Source organism: Pyxicephalus adspersus, chromosome 7, assembly GCF_032062135.1.
Source record: "Pyxicephalus adspersus chromosome 7, UCB_Pads_2.0, whole genome shotgun sequence".
Classification (NCBI taxonomy): Eukaryota; Metazoa; Chordata; class Amphibia; order Anura; family Pyxicephalidae; genus Pyxicephalus; species Pyxicephalus adspersus.
The window spans coordinates 7,198,653-7,218,007 of NC_092864.1; the positions used below are offsets into that span (position 1 = coordinate 7,198,653).

The window sequence follows — 19,355 nt, forward strand, 5'->3', positions numbered from 1 at the left end:
TTTAGGCTGCCAATGAGCACGCTACCACACCGCCATCTTCTGGTAATTTGTAATACTGCACCACCATCAGCAGAGACCTGCGCAGGCTTAATAGAGGGCGGGCACTTGCTGGACGTGACGTCACATGCTCCCATTGGCTCCGCCGCACAGAATCTGTTGGCACCGCCTAATAGTGATGTCACGGCTGGCGGCTGTTGCTGTGACAACGTGATGCTGAGGCCTTGTCATGGCCTGGTTTAGGTCTCTCCCCCGGACTTTCTTAATAATTGTCGCCTTGTGGTGTCGGGCCGGGCTAGTGAGGGGAGCCTCAAACGGTAAGTGGTGCTTTAGAGGCTGCGCAGGCCCTTTCTGACCCCTTAGTAACATTATATAGAATACAGACCTGATTAAAGAGGACCTGTCACCCTCCCATAGGAAGTCACTAAAATGAAGCCTTGCATAAAATGAGACAGCTAGACCGGCTGTGTGCACATTGGGGCCCCCTCACCCCCCACATCACAGTGCTCGGGACTAGAAATTAGCCACTTGGGCCGTATAGCAATGCACAGACAGGCCGCAGACCCACCGGAACAGTCTTGTATCTCTTTCCCTCAGATCTGTGCAATATTCTAATATGAAATGCTGCTTCCTGTAACACAGACCGGTCGCTGCTATTCTTTCTCTATGTGCAGTGTGGCTGGTCTTGTCTCCGCCCCCTCTGTAGATTCCTATAGTCAGCATGTAGTGGGTGGAGCTTCTGAGCCCCTCCCACAGCTCTGCTCTCTGCACAGATTATATATGGCCCAGTAGTGAAGTCACTGCTACTTTTTCAAGGTTATACCTGGGTGTTAGTACAAAGTATAGGCAGCAAGTATACAAAACAATATTGTGCGTCCCCATGTTGGGTAGCCAAAATCCCTCTAGCAGCTCCCAGCTTTTCCTGCTGCAGGTATCCAACAATAGAGGAGCTGTGTAAGCTCCAATGTGTCTTAGAGCTTGCACAGGGCTGGGACTTCCTCTCTATATGCCCATGTGACCAGTCTCAGCCAATCCCCAAACATGGACACTCACATATAGAGATAGTCCATGACACAGGTGTAAGTTTTTTCTATTTTAGCAGCAGCATGGCATTGGTATGTAAAGTGTATCCAAATGTTTCAAATACAATGGCCATTCTGTGAATTGGGGAAGGTAGGAACCCTGGGTAATTACCCGATTTGCCCTCTTGAAGCCGACCCTGGCTAAATCTCTGCTTGAAAATGGAACTTCAGTCAGGGCCTAGTACCCACAGGTGGGCCTAAAGTCCAGCACAGGTCCCTGCAGGTATATTCAGAACTTTTTGGGCCCAGTTTAGTTCTTTTTAGGAGGCACGATAAGAATTCTAGGCCCAGCCAATGATCATCTTTTGTTATGTGGTCAGGTGTGACAATCTGCTCCTGCAACCTTTCACCCGGAAACTGCGACCTGAACTGCTGCTGTGACCCCGACTGCTCCCTGAGTGACCCCACCAGCGTGTTCACTTCCTGTTTACCCGGCAGCACCAAGTAAGGCCGTCATCTTGTATCTCTCACACGCTGATTGTACAATGTGACACGACTGGTATGTTGATTTCTAATCCTTTCTCTGATTTCCGTTTAGGGCGGAGAGGTGGGCGTGTCTTTCCAATTGGCTGATATTCCGCAATAACACCCCTTACACCACCGCAGTGGTCGGCTCGCCACCCAGTGAGCTGTTCTGTGTCCTGACGGCAGATGGTAAGTGTGTAGGGGGAGCCATTGTATCCATAGTCATGTGGTTACTGCTCCCAGGCACCTAATCACCTGAACCTGGGAGTGGCTACAGGTGGTCACACGATTGAAGACCACGCCTTTGTATAGAAAACCTATAGCAGATGAAGTGATTGGCTCATTGTACTGTTTCTACCACTCCCATAATGCTCTCTACTATAGTTGGACTGCAGACACCAAGTCAGCATTAGGTAATTATACTTCATTAATGATACAGGTAGTCCCCGGGTTAAGGACATCCAATATATGGACGCCTCCTAGATATGGGCTTCCCTGCTCCCTTGTGTGCAGGACAGAGGCTTGGAGGGGGGAGGGGCGCTTTTTATTACTTCCAGGAGAAATCTTTTGCTAAACACAGCTGAGGTTGTGAATGATCTTAGGACTGAGCTCTTTCTGCAGCCTCTTGTAATTCTTTAATGACCAAGACAAACTCTGCAGTTATTTCTTTTTGCATATCAAAGCACAGCTTGCTCCAGATGTTAATGTCTAGGCGCCTAGGTTTTTTATTTTTTTTTTTTGCTTTGTTTGTGATTAACTCACAGCGAGGATTTAATACAGTAACTGACACCATGCTGTCTAATAATATGTTGAGACAAACATCCGTCTTAATTGCATTTATTAAAATAATGTTCCAACTTACATACAAATTCAACTTAAGAACAAACTTACAGTCCCTATCTCGTATGTAACCCGGGGACTACCTATGTATTATTAAATACAGAGCTGCTTGGAGTTCATTAAATACCCCTGCCCTGAGGTGAGGTAAAATTAGCTCATACCCTGAGCATCTGTTATTAAACAGGATTTATATAGCACCAACATCTGTTGCAGCGCTGTACATAAGGGTTGCAAATGACAGACAGATACAGACAGTGACACAGGAGGATGAGAGGACCCTGCCCCGAAGAGCTTACAATCTAGCAGGAGAGTGAAGTATATAGGAGGGGATCTATTGGCTTTCACTGTCTAGCTGGATTGTGATTGGTCAATAAAGGTCACATGGATATTTTATTCTCCTCCAAGCAGGCGTTTATTCTGCTCCCACATTTATCACCCCATTGCTATTCGTGGTCCTTCGATACTCTTTGTCTTTGCAGCCTCCCTGAATTACTTCGTCACCCCTCAGACGGTGGGATCATCGAACTTTGCCTCTGTCAGTGAGCCATACAAAGGCTCGTCCTTCTCTGTGCCCTCTCAAAGTGTCCCTGTCTTCTCCAGATTCTACAAGGTGAGTGATTGGCGGGAAGGTGGATGTATTTGTGTCTGTGGACATGTTTCTAATATATCGCTCTTCTCTCTAGGCTGGTGATCCCGTCCTCACTTTGTCTGCTTCCAATACTGTGAGCGTGCTAAGACAACCAGCACCTGTGGGGGCCCAGAATATCTGTGCCAACAACAATCCTGCAAGTAAGAGCTGCCCAGAGTAATGGAACCATACCTCCCTAAACCTAAAGCTGTAGTACAGTTAGTGACCACATTCATAGATACTTCTCAGTTCCATGTACAGTCCCAGCATGTGGATCTCTGATCAGAAATTGGGTTCTTGTTCCATATGATGGTTAATCAAAACACCTCAACCAATCCGTTTTCCTAAATATCAAAAATCGAGTCAGTAAAAAACCTTGCATAGTGTATGGGTAGCTTGTCTCCTGTGTATGCATAGCAGACTCCTGTGTTTTATTTCCCAGAATTCCTGCAGAGCGGCAGCACCTCATGCCTGCGGGTGTTTAGTAATCTGACTGACAGCTGTGAGACGAGTCTCTTCCTGGACCCATTGTATTATTACCAAGATATCGCAGTGCTCAAGGTAACATCACCGCTCTTATATATCACTTTCTATCGGTAATATAGACTTAATGGCTGGAGGAGTGCAGACAGGAGAGGAGTGACTGACTGCAGTATTCTGGTATCATCCCCTCCGCTATCCCCCTCCCTTCACGCTGCACAAATCCAGAATAAGATGACCTAATAGATGTCTATGCACAATTTTATGACGATGCAATGATTTGCAAGGTACGTACCTGAATGCACGTGGGGCAATGCACCTGCTTTATTAAAGCCCTCCAAGGCTGGATAGGATACACGTTTATCAGTGAAGCTGGGTGATCCAGCAAACCTTGAATGGATTTATTAAAAGTCATTTGCTGATTCTGGACCAGATCCATTCCAGGTTTGCAGGATCACCCAGCATCACTGATGAAAGCGTATCCTCCCCAGCCTTGAAGAGCTTTAATAAATCGGGCCCATCGCCCCTGGAGGCAATTCAGGTACCACGGACTGTTGTGTGATGGGTTTGCAGGAAATGAACAGCATGAGACGAGAGTACATTAACAAAGGAAGCAAGAGGTTTTACTTACAGCTCTTCAAATCTTTGAGAGTTTTATTTTCCTTATAATATCTGGGCTGATGTGAATTTACTGATCCATGTGAGGGAGTAAGTTGTATTATAAAGTAATTTATAAAGTTTCCTTCTCTCTTCCTTGAAGGTTCCAGCAGCTGTCTCCAGTCAGGGATCCAGTACGGTAAGAGGAGTGATGAATGGACGCAGGAAGTTGTGTGGAGTCAGAACATTCTCAAGTTTATCTCTTCCTTTTATAGGTCCCAATAACCAGCGCTGTGACAGACAGGCCCAGCCTACAAGGAGATCAGTGTAATAACGTTGTATCCCAGGTAACAATATATAATGTTAATAATTATGCTAGGAAATGTATAGAGGAGCGCAGAGGAAAAAGACCCAATTGTGTATTTATCATATCAGGCTACAAAAAAAAATTAGATTAATTTAGATTCACATGTCCTTCATGCACTACATTGGTCAAGGAGAAAACCTTGTGGTATGGTATGGGTACAAAGTGATCACATGACTTTAGATTCACATGTCCTTCATGCACTACATTGGTCATGTGATCTCTTGTACAGGCACAAGTGATCACATGACCCTGCATTGTCATCAGCTGTTAATGTTCTCATTCTTTATTTAACAGTAAAACTTGTCAGGTTTAAAAAAATATCTGATTTGTCAGAACATATACTTTCTTCCTCCGAGATAAACAGGAGAGTGATGCAAATGCAGCTTCAAAGCCTCGTTGCATTTATTGGGCTTACCTGAGGTCCAGCTGCAACATCATTTTGTTTTTACCTTTTTTTTAAACTTGAGATAAAATGACAAATTTCCTGTTTTTTAGGCAATATACACCGTGCTGTATAACGGAACTCAGGGCATCTCAAGTGTCCATGTTACCTTTATACTCAGCAATGTGTCCATCACAAGTACCAGCATACAGCAGAATACCACAATCATTTATAAGGTAAGGTGTGACCCTCCATATTTTGTGTTTTATCTCACATCCTTTGCCAGGTCTATTCCACTGATTTGTACACTCTTATGATGTGGCTCCCTGTGCTGCATGTGATGTCACCGAGCTGTGTTGATGATGTCATATTCCTACATTTCAGCCTATCACTGCAGCCGTTGGCAGCTCTGTGCAGACCCGGAGTGGGAATCCCGGTTATCTCGTTGGATATCCTGTGCTGAGCGACACTGGAAATGTATCCTAACCTAAGCCTGCCTTGTATGTAATGAGGAACTCGGCCGAACCAAATGTAATAAGTAACAGACAGGGCAGAGGGTAGGATGAGGGTGGCCAGGTGCTGACTGACAAGCTACAGCCACAATATCAGTGACAAGGATGATAGCTACGTCCTCTCTTCTCATTCCACTATATTACAAGCAGGCAGAGTCTATGTGAGAGTGACAACTCTGCTCCAAACTTAGAAGCAGTGCAGCATTGTTGTCGCACCATCACAGAAAGCTGCATTATCAGGTGACTTTTACTGGCAAAATAAAAGGACTTTGCAGGGGGAAAACTATCAGTGCAGATTTACTGACCATAGTTCTACCTATAAGAATAGCATATTGCCAAAACATCTGCATTAATTTACATATCTAGTGGTTCTGCATTGTACACTATATTATGCTATATATCATCCTTGACCCCCAGCAGCTTTTATTACTCCGCTCCTTGGTTGGCGAGTCGTGCTCCTACAGTCCGGTCCAGTTTGGAATAAACGCCCTGAGTGGCTGCACTATTCGGTAATGTCACTGCATTTTACTCACTGAAGCTGGGATTTGGGAGGGTGGATTTGATTTGTGCCTAATATTCTCCCTCTCTTTTCCTTAGTGGAACAGCCCAGGAAACATGCAGTGATTTCCAAACACGAGCATACCAAATTCTGCTGGGGGGGAACGCACCGCAGATCCTGGCAATTTATGGCAATGTCACAGCCGCACAGAGCACATACTGGACACGAATCATCTATCAGAACTGCAGCAGTCAGGTATTTATTGGACTTTGATTGGGTGTTAGGTTAGACCAGTTAAAACAGGGGTGTCAAACTCAAATACACAGAGGGCCAACCTTGAAATTTATTGAAAAAATTGAGGAAATGTTTCCTTGTCATTAGATATAAACCCTTTTCATATGGAAACAAAGAGGTTTTGCTTCACATTCAATCCGGAACAAGCTTATAATAGAGAAAGGCATAACATTTTTAAAAATTTTATTTAAGAAAAAATGTTATCCCTCTTTCTCTATTTGTAGCCTTCTGAGTTAAATTTCAATGGTAACCTTTTTGCACAGGCTAACAATAATATTAACAATATTCTTCAATGAAAATCCAACCTTTCAAGTCCATGTCTTGGAGTAGCATGGAAAAGTACAGCTGAGGGGGAGCGCTGGAAATGCCAGAAGCAGCCAATGCATAAATCTTATGAGTGGCCCGCCGCTGAAACTCCCTCTTCATTGTAATAGCACTGCTACTAAAATTCTCTGGATTATTTGCGTCTATAAAACAGTCCATTTCGGGGCCACGCATAGGCGAGAGCCCGCTGGTCTATAGACGTGAGTGATGGCAGGAATTGTAGTAGCAGTGGTATTTCAATGCAGCGGCGGGCCAGCTGCAGGTCATATTTAGGATTCCTTTGGGGGCCAAAAAAAAAAAGGACATTGGGGGCCAGAGTTTGACACCCCTAAGTTAAATTGAGCTTGTCTGTTATTCTAACCAGTCTAGTTTTGGACACCAGTTCAAAAAAAGGACATTGTGGAATCGGAGAGAGTGCAGAGAAGGACAACTAAACTAATAAAAGGAATGGAGGAGCTCAGCTATGAGGAGAGATTAGCTGAACTGAATCTATTCTCCCTTAAGAAGAGACGTATAAGGGGGGATATGATCACCGTGTATAAATATATAAATGGTCCATATAGAGAACTCTCTTCCCCATTATTCACTTTAAGATCCACAAAGGACAAGGGGGCACTCTTTGCGTCTGGAGGAAAAGAAGTTTAAGCTCCAGATAAGGAAGGGATTCTTCACTGTAAGGTCTGTGAAAATGTAGAATCGGCTCCCTCAGGAAGTAGTTTCAGCAACTACTATAGATTGCTTTAAGAAAAAGCTGGATGATTCCTAGAAGCACAGAATCTAACTGGAGAATAAAGATATAAAGTAAAGATAACAGAGACTGTTGATCCAGGGAACATCCGATTGCCTCATGGAATCAGAAAGAAATTTTTTTCCCCTGTTGGAGCAAATTGTACCGGGGTTATTGCCTTTCTGTGGACCAACTATGTGTTATAGGGTTTTATATCTGGGATGTTTATTTCCTAGTGGTTGAACTTGATGGATTTATGTCGTTTTTTAACCTGACCTACTATGTAACTATGCCCCTTGTTATCTGTAGCCAGGAAAAACGACTGCTATGGTTTTACTTTGTTACTGAAGTCTGACACGTTGGTCTCTCTCTCACAGGGCTCCTGCTCCTCCGGCTGCCTCATCCCCGTCTTTTTGGACATGCAGATCACGTGGGCAAACGTGGGGCTCATCTCTAATCCTCAGGCTCAGCTGCTACGGGCCCGATTCCTCTACACATGCCAGTTTGTCAAGGTGAGTTGTGTCTTCCTATCACTTAGAAGCTGATCATATTAAAGAGCACCAGCCTACAGGCAATCATTATGAGAGTTGAATTGGACCTATACAGATGACCACTCTCTATTGTCTCAGCATTATATTTCTGATAGATGGTTTGTGAAAAGTTGCACCAGGCTCATAGCAGCTTTGCTTTTTGGTATTTACCCTTTACATTTTATTTTGACATTGATGAAGATAGGACAGCAGGATGGTGCAGTGGTTAGCGTTCTGGTCTTTGCAGCCCTAGGTCCCAGGATTGAAGCTCAGCCAAGACACGATCTGCATGGAGTTTGCAGGTTTTCCCTGTGTTTGCACTCACATTTCAAAAACATGCAGTTAGGTTATTTTGGTTTCCCCCAAAACTGACATTAGACTGTAGTAATGACATAGGACTATGATAGAGACATTCGATTTTGAGCCCCATTAGGGGGACAGCTAGTAACATGACTATGTATAGTGCTGCGTAATATGTCGGAGCTATATAAATACCATGTAGTATTAACCTTCCTCTTCCATGTCGCGTGCATTGCAGCTATGGAATGGCTATTTGGTTTAGGGAACCAGACCTATTTCTTTTCGAGATGCCCACACACTTAAGATATGTTTGCAAAGTTCTAGGAACCACTTTCAAAATTACACATCAGCCAGGCTTCAGTTTTGTATTTTCATATTGACATTAGGTTCTCCATTTTGTTCTTTAGTGTCAAGACACGACTGTTCTACAGAATCAAGTCTCATTCACAGATCTCACCAGCCGTGGCCCTGCCCCTCGCTCCAGTCCTGGCATTACAGGCCGAGATCCAGTGGATTTCTTCTTTCCGTTTCAAACAAACACAGCCGTGGCCAATGGCAGGTCTCTCCTCCTGTATTTTACACTGTTCTGCTGGCAGATAATAGGAAGAACATGACCACCAAGAACTGGAAGCATGCTGGAGCAGATCTGTCAGGAGGTTGAATCCTTGCTGTGAACAACTAGACTTCAATACTAGTGCCAGGGCTGTGAACAGGGATCAATTAGCATAACTGTGGGCATTGTATTCTTACAGAAGGTACTTGCAACCACTTAACTTATGGTCAGGGAGCAGAATACATTTACCTTATTATTGTACACCTTGTAGTTTATTGTCATCAAAGTATCTGCAGTTCAAATTATTAGGGACCCATGGCACTGACTTTTGTGACTAATTGTGTGTGCATGTGGTGGGGATTAAAAATAAAGTGAGGGTCCTTGATATACTCGCCTACACTTGCAACTTGTCACTGCATTGCAGACAAGCAGACCTGGCACTTCTATGTATGGGGGGGGAGAATGGGAAAGGCCCAAACTTAACAAATGGTCCCTTGTGCGGTCACATTGACTGAGCTGCAGGTAACTGAAATAGGGATCACAAGGATGACTTCCAGTGACCATCTCATTGCCCAGCATAGGAAGCCACAGTTCTAAGACAATTCATTATAAGAAGGGACTGCTAGCACCCCCTGATGGGCATGCTATTGTGGGTAAAATTCTGAATGAATTATTGCACTCATGGTAATTTTTTACCAAACATTGTCTTCACATTAATTGGCGTTTATTTGGCTAGCAATCACAAGGGCCAGTACCATTACTGGGCTTATCCCAGCACTGATTATGAACACTAATAGATTCAACATCTCACAGAATTATCAAAAAGAGCTTTTATATTGTAATGAGGGAAAGAGTTGGTACTGTACTGCTGAGCTAAATTAAGTGTATTTTTCTTTAATTTTTTTTTTAACTTGTTTTGGAAAATGTTTGCCAATTTTGTATGAATAAACTAAATTATTAAATAAATTTTTCTAATTTGCAAGTTTATTGTGAGTCAAAGTTAGACCAATTCCCATTGATTTCTGAACTGAAGTCAGCTTGGTTAGTTGGACCAAACTTGCCTGCAGACAAATCTGTGCAAAGGATTTTGTACATCTTCACCAAAGTTTAGTATGTTGCAGCTTGCCAGACCATAATGGTGGTTAAATTGGGCCTGATTTAGTAAAGTTCTCCAAGGTTGGAGGATACACTTCAGTGAAGCTGGGTGATCCAGCAAACCCAGAATGGATCTGGTCTAGGATTCAAAACATTTGCAAATAGCAAATTACAAATTTACCGGATCACCCAGCTTCACTGATGAAAGTGTATCCTCTCCAGCCTAGGATTGGCAATTGGTACTTTGTGTATGAACAATTGCAATTCCCACCACTTTCCATTAATCAAATCAGAAGGGGGGTAGCTTATTCTGATCAAATACAAAAATTGTCCTGCCTGTATGTTTTAGGCTTAGAAGCAGCACAGGTTGCGCAGTTCTGTGACTTTATACATTGCTTTTCCTGTACCCTCCCAGTTGCTGGACAGAGGATTGGTAACCAAAGTATTAGCAATAGGTAAGCCCAGCTTTTAGGTGACCCATTAATTTACCCAGCATAGGTTTACCTGAAACCAGCATCCCCCCTCCTTCAACCCAAATAAAGACAAGAATCCAAATTATTTCTCTACATTTATTTTATAGACAATAAAAATCTCAAAAAGCCACAACTCAGCTTTTTAAGTGGGAGGGAAAAAAAAACAAAAAAGAAAAAAAGGACACATTTCCTCCCGCCCTCAATTATTCCCAGCACCGCTTCTTACAGGGGGTGGGCCACTTATGGTAAGTTAGCTCTCCGTGGCAATTACTGCTCCAATTCTCTGTAACAGGAGGCACCGTAACCCAGAGAAGCTGGGAGTCACCGTTTCCTGCTATGATAATCTAGTGCAGGCATTAACTCCATCCCGGCAGTGCTGTGGTCCCTCAGCAGAGAAGGGGTTAATGCCTGGTCTCAGTGATCAACACTAAAGTGTACCTGTGAAGTGTTGGAAAGAATGTGACAAGTGCAAAGGAGGAAGAGGCTGCACCACTGCACTGTTTACCTCTGAATGATTTTGTTGTATTTTAGAGGCATCTGCTAGGCCCGTACAATGGCGTTTGGCAATTTAGAAGTTTGGTTATTGTATCCTGGAAAGACTGGGTGAGTAAATTTGCTCACTTTTGTGCAAGCAACACCCAACGCTCAAAGTTGCCATTGTAGTAGTCATGTAGGAAAGGAGCCAGTCTAATAGAAGCCACAAATATCACTTCTAAAAATACAACAAAACTCAAAATGCTGTCACTTAGCACAATTGGGGGCAAATGAGTTTAAACCAAGTTAGCCCCCAGCATAGGGAATGCACCCATCCACACTTTTGCCATGGCTGGGTTTCCTGGTACAAGTGTGCAAGATTCATCCTCACATGCCATAGCAACCATGTTTGTAAGGGGCAATTTTTTCTTGCATTAGGCTGGCTGCAAGGGAGTGTGGGCCATCAGCAGAAACTGCCCCAGTTCTTTAATACGTTGGTGACCTTGTACAGGGCAGCCCTTCGCTTCCTTTGCGGCTCCTATCCTTCACAGTCTATACATGATTCTTTACATACAAAGTTTACACATGATTAAACAACTGCTCCACCACCTAAAGAGGAACTGAAAATTCAGAGGAAAACCAGCGGTAGTGTAGGTAGATTAAGTTTCCAGCATATGTGAAATGTTTGGCGATAAAGCAAGAACAACCCGTGCAAGGCGCTGCAGCAGAAGTCTGAAGAGGTCTACAGTGGTTTTACTTTCGAGATAAAACTCATCCAAGTCTGACACCATACTGCGATCATAGGACAAAACCATTTTAAAAGGGAAAGCTGCAAAAAGCTATTGTTCCTAATGCACCCGGGGGCTGGCCAGACACCTCCATGCTACAACTCCTAAAGAATTTGAGCTACATAAACAATGAAAGGTTCCATTAGGTATACATATTATTCTGGCCAAACAATGCAAGGAAGCAGCCTCTCTAGTCACCCGAAGCTTGTGATGTCACCTGGCATCCCTACAAAGCTCATCCTGAACCAACAAAATGATCCATTTCAAAAAAGTTTGGAAGCAATACGCTCCCTAAAAGGTCAGAAACTTATGACCAGGGCCTGAGGTTTTATCCAAGACGTTTTCAGAGTCACAAACCTTTAAATGAAGTGGTTTTGCCTAAACATAAAAATCTTGACAAACAGAAGAAAGATCAGAGGAGAGTGGACGGTGACAGAACTGAAGCAGTCATATTTGACCTTATAACATATCCTTAAATGGAAGGCTAATAATGACCTTGCAGCAGTGATTGTAACAGAGCTATGCAGCCTGCCGATTTATGTATATTATGTAAATAAAAAAAATATCTATAAAAACCATTTCAATGGGGAAATGAAGTATTCATGTCAGCATTCCAGCATTTGCCCTTATGGCAGCTGGCCTCTGATTGCATCACAGCCAAAAGGTTTAAAAGAAAAACAAATGGATAAGTCATGTAAACCGGCTCTCTGTGTGCTACACCAAAACCATTTCCAATAAAAGAAAGACCGATCGATCGAGCGTGCCACATAGCATGTCCAAGGGGGTCAACAAAGCATCATCACAAACTGAGAAGGGAAAAGCATGCAAGCCTGCACCCAAAGACATGAAATGCAGACAGAGGAGGAGCGCCTACACAAGGGTTTTCTTTGTTTTCCCATTATGCACAGATCAATGTATAACCCTGAGATCACTGGAGCACAGTCACTCTGCTGTTAAGGCACCACCGTGAGATTCCATTTTTGCACCTCACTCAGCGGTTTGGAGTTTATACCCCACGAAGCTTCCCACTGGCCACATCAAAGGATTAAGGCAGAGAAGGGGCTCCTGTTACAGGTGCTCTTAGTCTCTTCCCCCTTCGGTCAGTGTGAGGTAATGTGAAGGTTCAGAGCCCTTCGGTATTTTGCAGGGGGGAGAGAAAGATGTCAGGAGTCCGAGTGGGAAGTTTGTCCATGTGTCGAGGGGGGATTAGGGAAGAGAATGGAGGGGAGGCTGGGGTCAATTCTTCTGCTTGTTCTTCGAGTTTCGAGGTGGAGTAACTGGGCGGGATTGGTTTACGCCACCATAGGCAAACAGTTTCTTGTCAGCAGGCTTTAGGATCTACAGATTGAATGGGGGGAAAAAAAAGTTACTATTTTATAAATTTAAAGGGAATTCTTCATTATGCATTCCTTACCCAGAAAAACCCTTAACAGCTCACAATTTGCATGCACAGGAATAAATCCCCAAATCCAGTAAGAAAAGGGTTCATTCTTTTCCTCTGATTTCAGAGATTACAGCATGGGAGGCAGAGAAAAGAAAAAAAAAACTGCAGGAGGGCATGGCAAGCTACTAAAAGGAAAAGCCCTTTTAATTCTAATTGTTTACGTTGGACGGGCTTGTGAGGACAGGAAAATGCTGCATGCTTTCACTTGCCATCACTGCAGTTTCTGTTCAGCTTTATGTTGAGAAAACTTCCGAGAAATGCCTGTGTAAACAAGCCCTGACTTGTGTAAAAAAAACACTGACCTGGAAAGAGCACATTAGGGTTTCATCCACGCTCATCATGGAGCCAGCATTGTCAAATTCACCACAGTAGTTTGGCGCAGAGAACAGCGTCACCAGTTGTCGTTTTGCAAAGAACTCATAACCGTCTTCCACCACCTGTGGGAGAGTCAGACATCAATTTTAAGCTTTATATCATGCACCCCTATTAAAGTGTGATTGGCTGCTGCCAGCATCATTGGTTTTCAGACGGAAGGATCTTCTCACCTGATGAGCTCTGCAAATGAGATCCAGGTCATGCTTGTGAAGGAATTTTGCTACAACGTCAGCCCCAAAAGTGAAAGAGACCCCCCTATCGTTTTCTCCCCAGCCAAGGACGTCCTTGTCTGGATCGGACCACAAGAGGTCACACAGGAGACCCTGGTCTGGTACGTCTGTGGGACGCAGTATCCTTCGGATTTGTTCCATGGATTGCAGGTCGGGGGAGAGTCCTAGAGACAACACAAAAGTGGTATGAGATTTCATGAAGGAAAAAACACCAAAGGAAGACTAGCCAAGAAATTACCTTGCAACCTGCTAGCTGTACAGAAGTACAAAAACTCAAATACAGTCCATTTGTTCATCCTGTACCCCTCTCAGTATGGCAGAGTTCCTGCAAACTATTTTCAGCCACTTGCCATCTACATGCACAGAATTTCTCAGGCAGGTTCCCTAATAGTGACAACAGGGAACACTTGTGATAATAAGAGCCCTTACCATTGTGTTTACATACTTCTAGAAACCACAGGTATATTATATGATACATCTGATTCCCTGTGCACACTGGTGTACATGCAGACATTCAAACAGATACTGTGAGTCACCAGTGAGTCATTTCCCAGTATGCACAACCTGTGCTTCCCTGGATATGGTCACATAACTCATCGATGGGAAATGGTTTTCAGACGTATGCCAGTGGCAATACAAAGGGTCTGAACAAGGGTGACTACATGACTGGGGGTTAGATTATTGACGTGTAGTTTCTTTATTGTAAGTCTGGCAATGAACAAGAAATAACAGGACTGGCAAAATGATTGTGTACATCAATCCCTTATTGCTTAAAAAAAAAGTCTTAGCTCAGTTTGTTTTCTATAACCATGACAATTGTGTTCTCAGCATTTGCTTATGTATTTTTAGTGGGAATTCTCTACACCTCCTTTGATCACACCCTTCACTATCAGATTTTCTTCCTAAATTTCCAAGTCCGTTTCTGACTGGCTACGTTTCCCCCCTACTACTTTTTTTCCCCTATTTTCAAACAGGATTTATATAGCGCCAACATATTACACAGCGCTGTACATTAAATTGGGCTTTATGACAGAGTGACACAGAAGGATGAGAGAAGCCTGTCCCGAAGAGCTTACAATCTGTCTTGTTCTCTACCGATTACTTTGTATATATCATAAGAAAACAATGTTGCTACTGTACCACCAATGACACTTTTGCTGCATGTCTGATTTTGATATACTGCTTCTTCCCCCCCTCCCCCTATTAATATGGTTTGAGATGAGCACCATCTATTCTATGTTTATTCATCTTCTGCACTTGACTACTTTGTTTTATATTATAAAATGTGCTTACAATGACACGACTAACACTGTTACATTTGCTTAATGGTAATTACAGCTCTCTGCAAGTACCACCCTTTTTCCATGGTTATTCTTCTGTATTTCTCTTTATCATTATTTTCTCTCCAAGTTTTATTAAAAAAAATGTTTAATTTAATCCAAGCAGATGTTTCACCCCTGTGGCTGGTAAACATCCTGGATGCTCCAAAACCCATCCCTGCCCCAACTGAATTATTGTTTCCACCTAAAAGGCTGCACAGAGCTGCATTCTAAGAAATACATTTGTATGCAACACACCTCCATGGCAGCAGAAGATCTTCTCATCCACAATAGCAGCAACAGGTAAGCAGTTAAAACAATCAGTGAATGTCTTCCACAATTTGATGTTATACCTTCTTTTACCTATACGCAGGGGGGGGAGGGAAAAATAATGTCACTTCACTGAGCAATAAAGTTCTTTTATAAAAGCACATAAAGTCAAATTTGTTTTGTAATCTGAACTCTAGGCAGAGGCACTCCCTGATATGCGAGGGTGCCAAGGCACTCCTGTTCAATAGCCTCTTATCCGTACATCTGCAATGAGATTTGAAAGGCCACTTGTGTGCTGCTCACCATGCTGGAGACAGGACGGTCTCTACCAAGCTAACTGCACATTGCAGAACAAATCAATCAGTAATAGGGAATTATGAAGCAACACCTTAACTACAGACAATACCAATAGCTAGTTCCGAGTACCGCTTGCTTCTTTGAAATTGCTGGTGGAACAGAAGACCTGATTTTGCTGCATAGGCTTTTCTGTGCAAATCAAGAAAAAAAATCTGACCTGCATGTGTATTTGTTTGCCTGGGGCTTCGGTTTAATTTACTTTCTCAAATGCTAGATGCCCGACAGCCACCTGATGTCAATATTTAATATATATATATATATATATATATATATATTTTTTTTTTATTTATATTACACACACACACTTGTTTCGAGTTATCTTAAAACAAAGTCCAAGGATGACCATGACAGAGCCAGTACCAGCTGCTTAAGAATTGAGCAGCAAATGTTAAGCAGGAAAAATAAATCCTGTGCCAATGCATTTTATTATGAACAATCTAACTGCTGTATGCATGCCTTGACACCGTCCCATAAAAGCGCAGGCACGTCTGAATAGGGATCCCCTTACTTACATTCATCATAGAACCCGTAGATGCGGTTGATGCTAGCACACTCGTGATTTCCACGAAGCAAGAAGAAGTTTTCTGGATATTTAATCTTGTACGCCAATAACAGGCAGATTGTTTCCAGGGACTGCTTGCCACGGTCCACATAGTCACCCAGGAACAAGTAATTACTTTCTGGGGGAAAGCCGCCATATTCAAACAATCTTAAGAGATCATAATACTGTCCGTGTACATCACCTAGGGGGAGAGAGAAAACACATCAATTCCTGCTCACACAAGCCTGAATACCTCCTATGCCTACAATATAGAAATAACACTATAAAGTGGATTTGACCAGAAGTCACTCATTTTATTACAGTATAATAGCTGTGATGTGCAGTTACCATTGGATTCCAATGTAATTACAGGGCTCATAGCCTGATTGATTTTAATTCAACAATTTTGTCCTTTACATTTGGAAGCTCACTGGCCAGTCAGTGACATGTTTTGTGAGCAGTCACATTTCAACCAGGGTAGCTACTAGTGCTAAAATCTACACTGATTCACCCACCTGGTCATAAGGAAACAGATGGGGTAAAGCCATCACATTTGCAAGAAAAAGCATGTGTGGATTCAGGCCGATCCAAACAAGAACCTCCGACTCATATCGATAATGTTACAGGCTGACCACAAGACTACAGGCACCGTGGCTAGTGTAATCAGGAAGCCATGGATCCTGGAAGGTATTGTGGGATCACAGGATATTAAATGTAATTCCCTTACACATAAATTACTCCGAACCTTCTGCGTTTGTTGGTGGCTATTAGGACAAAACACTCGAGTATACTACGAGTGTGGAAGACAAGAGCTCTAATTCAGCTGTTTTACTTCTGTGTCCCCAATAGGGAGATTTTGCCTCACTTCCTGTTCTGCTGGCCACGGGTCTTCAATATGGAGCCAGCAGAATAGCTGAAATCCCCAGTCATACGATAAGGCAACCTCCATAACTCACCACAAATCTTCAGTGGGGCCTCCAGCTCCAGAAGGATGGGCTGACTCAGGAAGATCTCACGAGACTTCAGACACAAACCTCTGATCTCGTTTTCCGTTAGCTGAACGTTCTTCCCTGGACGGCATCCTTTCACTGAAAGACATGAAAGTACAGTACGTGAACACAAATATAATGAACTTTACAAAAGTTTAACTGCCTTCTCTATATGCTTTACTATCTCACTGTTGTCCACTAGCCCTTTGAGCTGGGCACCCCACCTGGCACTTATTGGGTGTTTCCTGAAAATTAAGGTCAATACGGGCTTACATTTTCTGGGGAGAATACTGCAATCCCAATGTGTCTGGGGTAAACATATTACCATAAAGGCTGACACGTTCTTCCAGTACACTGTACATAATTTCACCAGGAAGAAAAAAGTTCCCACATAACAAGAACCTGAACACTGCATGAAGACCAACCAAACATCAGGAAATACAAAGGGTTCATAGAAGATAACCCAAAATGCCCAGGACATCCTGGTGGGTGATCCCCTTCCTCAACCGACCAATAACTGTTGTAGAGAAACCAAATACATCATGCAGGATATGTGTATTAAACTAGATTTTAATAGCAGAGGAGGATCTTACAATTTAAGAGGTGGGGGAAGTATCACACAATAGGAGAGGGATATGGAGTGGTGGGAAGTAGCAAGGGTTTAGGAGACATATGAAGTAGGTGAGGTTGAAAAGATGGGTTTCAATTGGTCTTAAAATAAGCAGAAAGTAGGAGCAAGCTGAATAGGACGAGGAAGACCATTCCAGAAAGTCAGGGCAGCTCTAGAAAAGTCTTGTATCTGTGCGTGTGATGTGGTTATGAGTGAGGAAGTCATTAGTAGGTCATTGGAGGAGCAAAAAGAGCGGCTAGGGGGGGGGAATCAGGACAGACCGGTAACTGGGACAAGAACTGTGGAGGGATTTAAAGGCAAAGCACAGGAACTTGAGTTTGTTTCTAAGGTGAAATGGAAGGCAATGGAGAACTACAAAGAGAGGCAGCAGAAGAGGAGCGGAGGGAAGGATGGATGAGTCTGGCTGCAGCATTCATAATAGATTGTAGAGGAGAGAGTCGGGTTTTCCCTGTTGTACACAATAGTTTTAGAAGATATAAAAGGGCTTCATAAGATCTTATTTTGCAGGCTGACTTCACAAACACTAAACTATGGCAACAAGTGTTTATTCCATTTACAAGAATGTCCTTGTTGATTTAACCAACAGAAATTCCTTCGTACAATATCTGATCCTATCACAGGAAATATAACCTGTGTGTCCAACAATGCAGGAAGCAAATGTTGGATAAAAAAAAATAAATAAAAAAAAAAAAAAAGATCTAGAACCACATTCACTCTACAGATTTGGAATATCTATGGAACATGCATGGTGGCTCAGTGGTTAGCACTCTGGCCTTTGCAGCACTGGGTTCTGGGTTCGAATCCCAGCCAGGACATTATCTGCATGGAGTTTGCAGGTTCTCCTTGTTTGTGTGGGTTTCCTCTGGGTGCTCGGGTCTCCTCCCACATCCCAAAAACATGCAGTAAAGTAATTGGCTTCCCCTCAAAACTGACCTTAGACTACAATAATGACATATGATTATGGTAGGGACATTAGATTGTGAGCTCCTTTGAGGGACAGCTAGTGACATGACTATAGACTTTGTACAGTGCTGCGTAATATGTTGGAGCTATATAAATACCGTGTTAGTAAGCTGGCAAGCAGATGAAATTAATTCTCATTTCCAAAGTGGAAATCCATGTCAAGCTAAAAATATAGGATTGTTCCTAGCAGTGCCATTCAGTGCAAGGTACTCATACCTACAGCTTCCATAGCTAGTATGTCCCCATCAGTCCTAACCATGGATGCTGATCAGGATAGCTGGTATTCCCCCCATCAATCCTAACCATGGATGCCGATCAGGATAGCTGGTATTCCCCCCCATCAATCAGGTGAGCCCGATCACAAATCGCCTAGAAGGAGCTTTTGCAAACCAATATACAAAGACAGCAAAAGGTCAACAAAGAATAGCGGATATTCCCACTGGGGTCATCAATTGATCCGCCAGGACATCCAGGCAGGCTGTACACATGCTAGACTTTCATCTGAGACGATCACGATTGTTCATCTGCGCAACAATAATCTAGTGTGTGCTCAGCTTTAGGACCGACCTGTCCAGCTTGTTCTCGAGAGCCAGGAACTGCACACAATTTTAGCATTTCCATAGTAAATTAAGCAAGGAATGGTTGACAAGAGTTAAACTATTAAACAGTCTTTATATAGCGCCAACATATTATGCAGCACTGTATCAATAAATAGGGGGTTGCAAATGACAGACGGATACAGACAGTGACACAGGAGGAGGAGAGGACCCTGACCCCAAGAGCTTACAATCTAGGAGGTGGGGAAGCAGCACCCAATAGGAGGGTGTTA

At 43.1% G+C, this 19,355-nt stretch overlaps 2 protein-coding genes across 2 annotated transcripts in view; one reads left to right on the top strand and one right to left on the bottom strand.

Annotated features, from left to right (window-relative positions):
• The first annotated feature begins 165 nt into the window (after positions 1-165).
• Positions 166-9,543, top strand: TCTN3 (tectonic family member 3). Its single transcript, XM_072417328.1, has 14 exons — positions 166-314; positions 1,400-1,523; positions 1,618-1,733; positions 2,864-2,994; positions 3,068-3,173; positions 3,455-3,573; positions 4,253-4,288; positions 4,365-4,436; positions 4,952-5,074; positions 5,223-5,315; positions 5,771-5,859; positions 5,948-6,104; positions 7,572-7,706; positions 8,432-9,543. The coding sequence occupies exons 1-14, from the start codon at positions 227-229 to the stop codon at positions 8,636-8,638; spliced, it is 1,596 nt and encodes a 531-aa protein (XP_072273429.1). The 5' UTR covers positions 166-226; the 3' UTR covers positions 8,639-9,543.
• Positions 9,544-10,227: 684 nt separating this feature from the next.
• The window catches only part of LOC140335002 (serine/threonine-protein phosphatase PP1-gamma catalytic subunit A-like), a 13,725-nt gene continuing 4,597 nt past the window's right edge, over positions 10,228-19,355 (bottom strand). Inside the window, exons 2-7 of the mRNA XM_072417331.1 lie at positions 16,900-17,031; positions 15,915-16,145; positions 15,034-15,138; positions 13,397-13,620; positions 13,154-13,288; positions 10,228-12,745 (exon numbers count right to left, since the gene is read on the bottom strand). Of these exons, the coding sequence (XP_072273432.1) occupies positions 12,644-12,745; positions 13,154-13,288; positions 13,397-13,620; positions 15,034-15,138; positions 15,915-16,145; positions 16,900-17,031 (929 nt within the window). The 3' untranslated portion in view covers positions 10,228-12,643. The remainder of the gene's footprint in view (positions 12,746-13,153; positions 13,289-13,396; positions 13,621-15,033; positions 15,139-15,914; positions 16,146-16,899; positions 17,032-19,355) is intronic.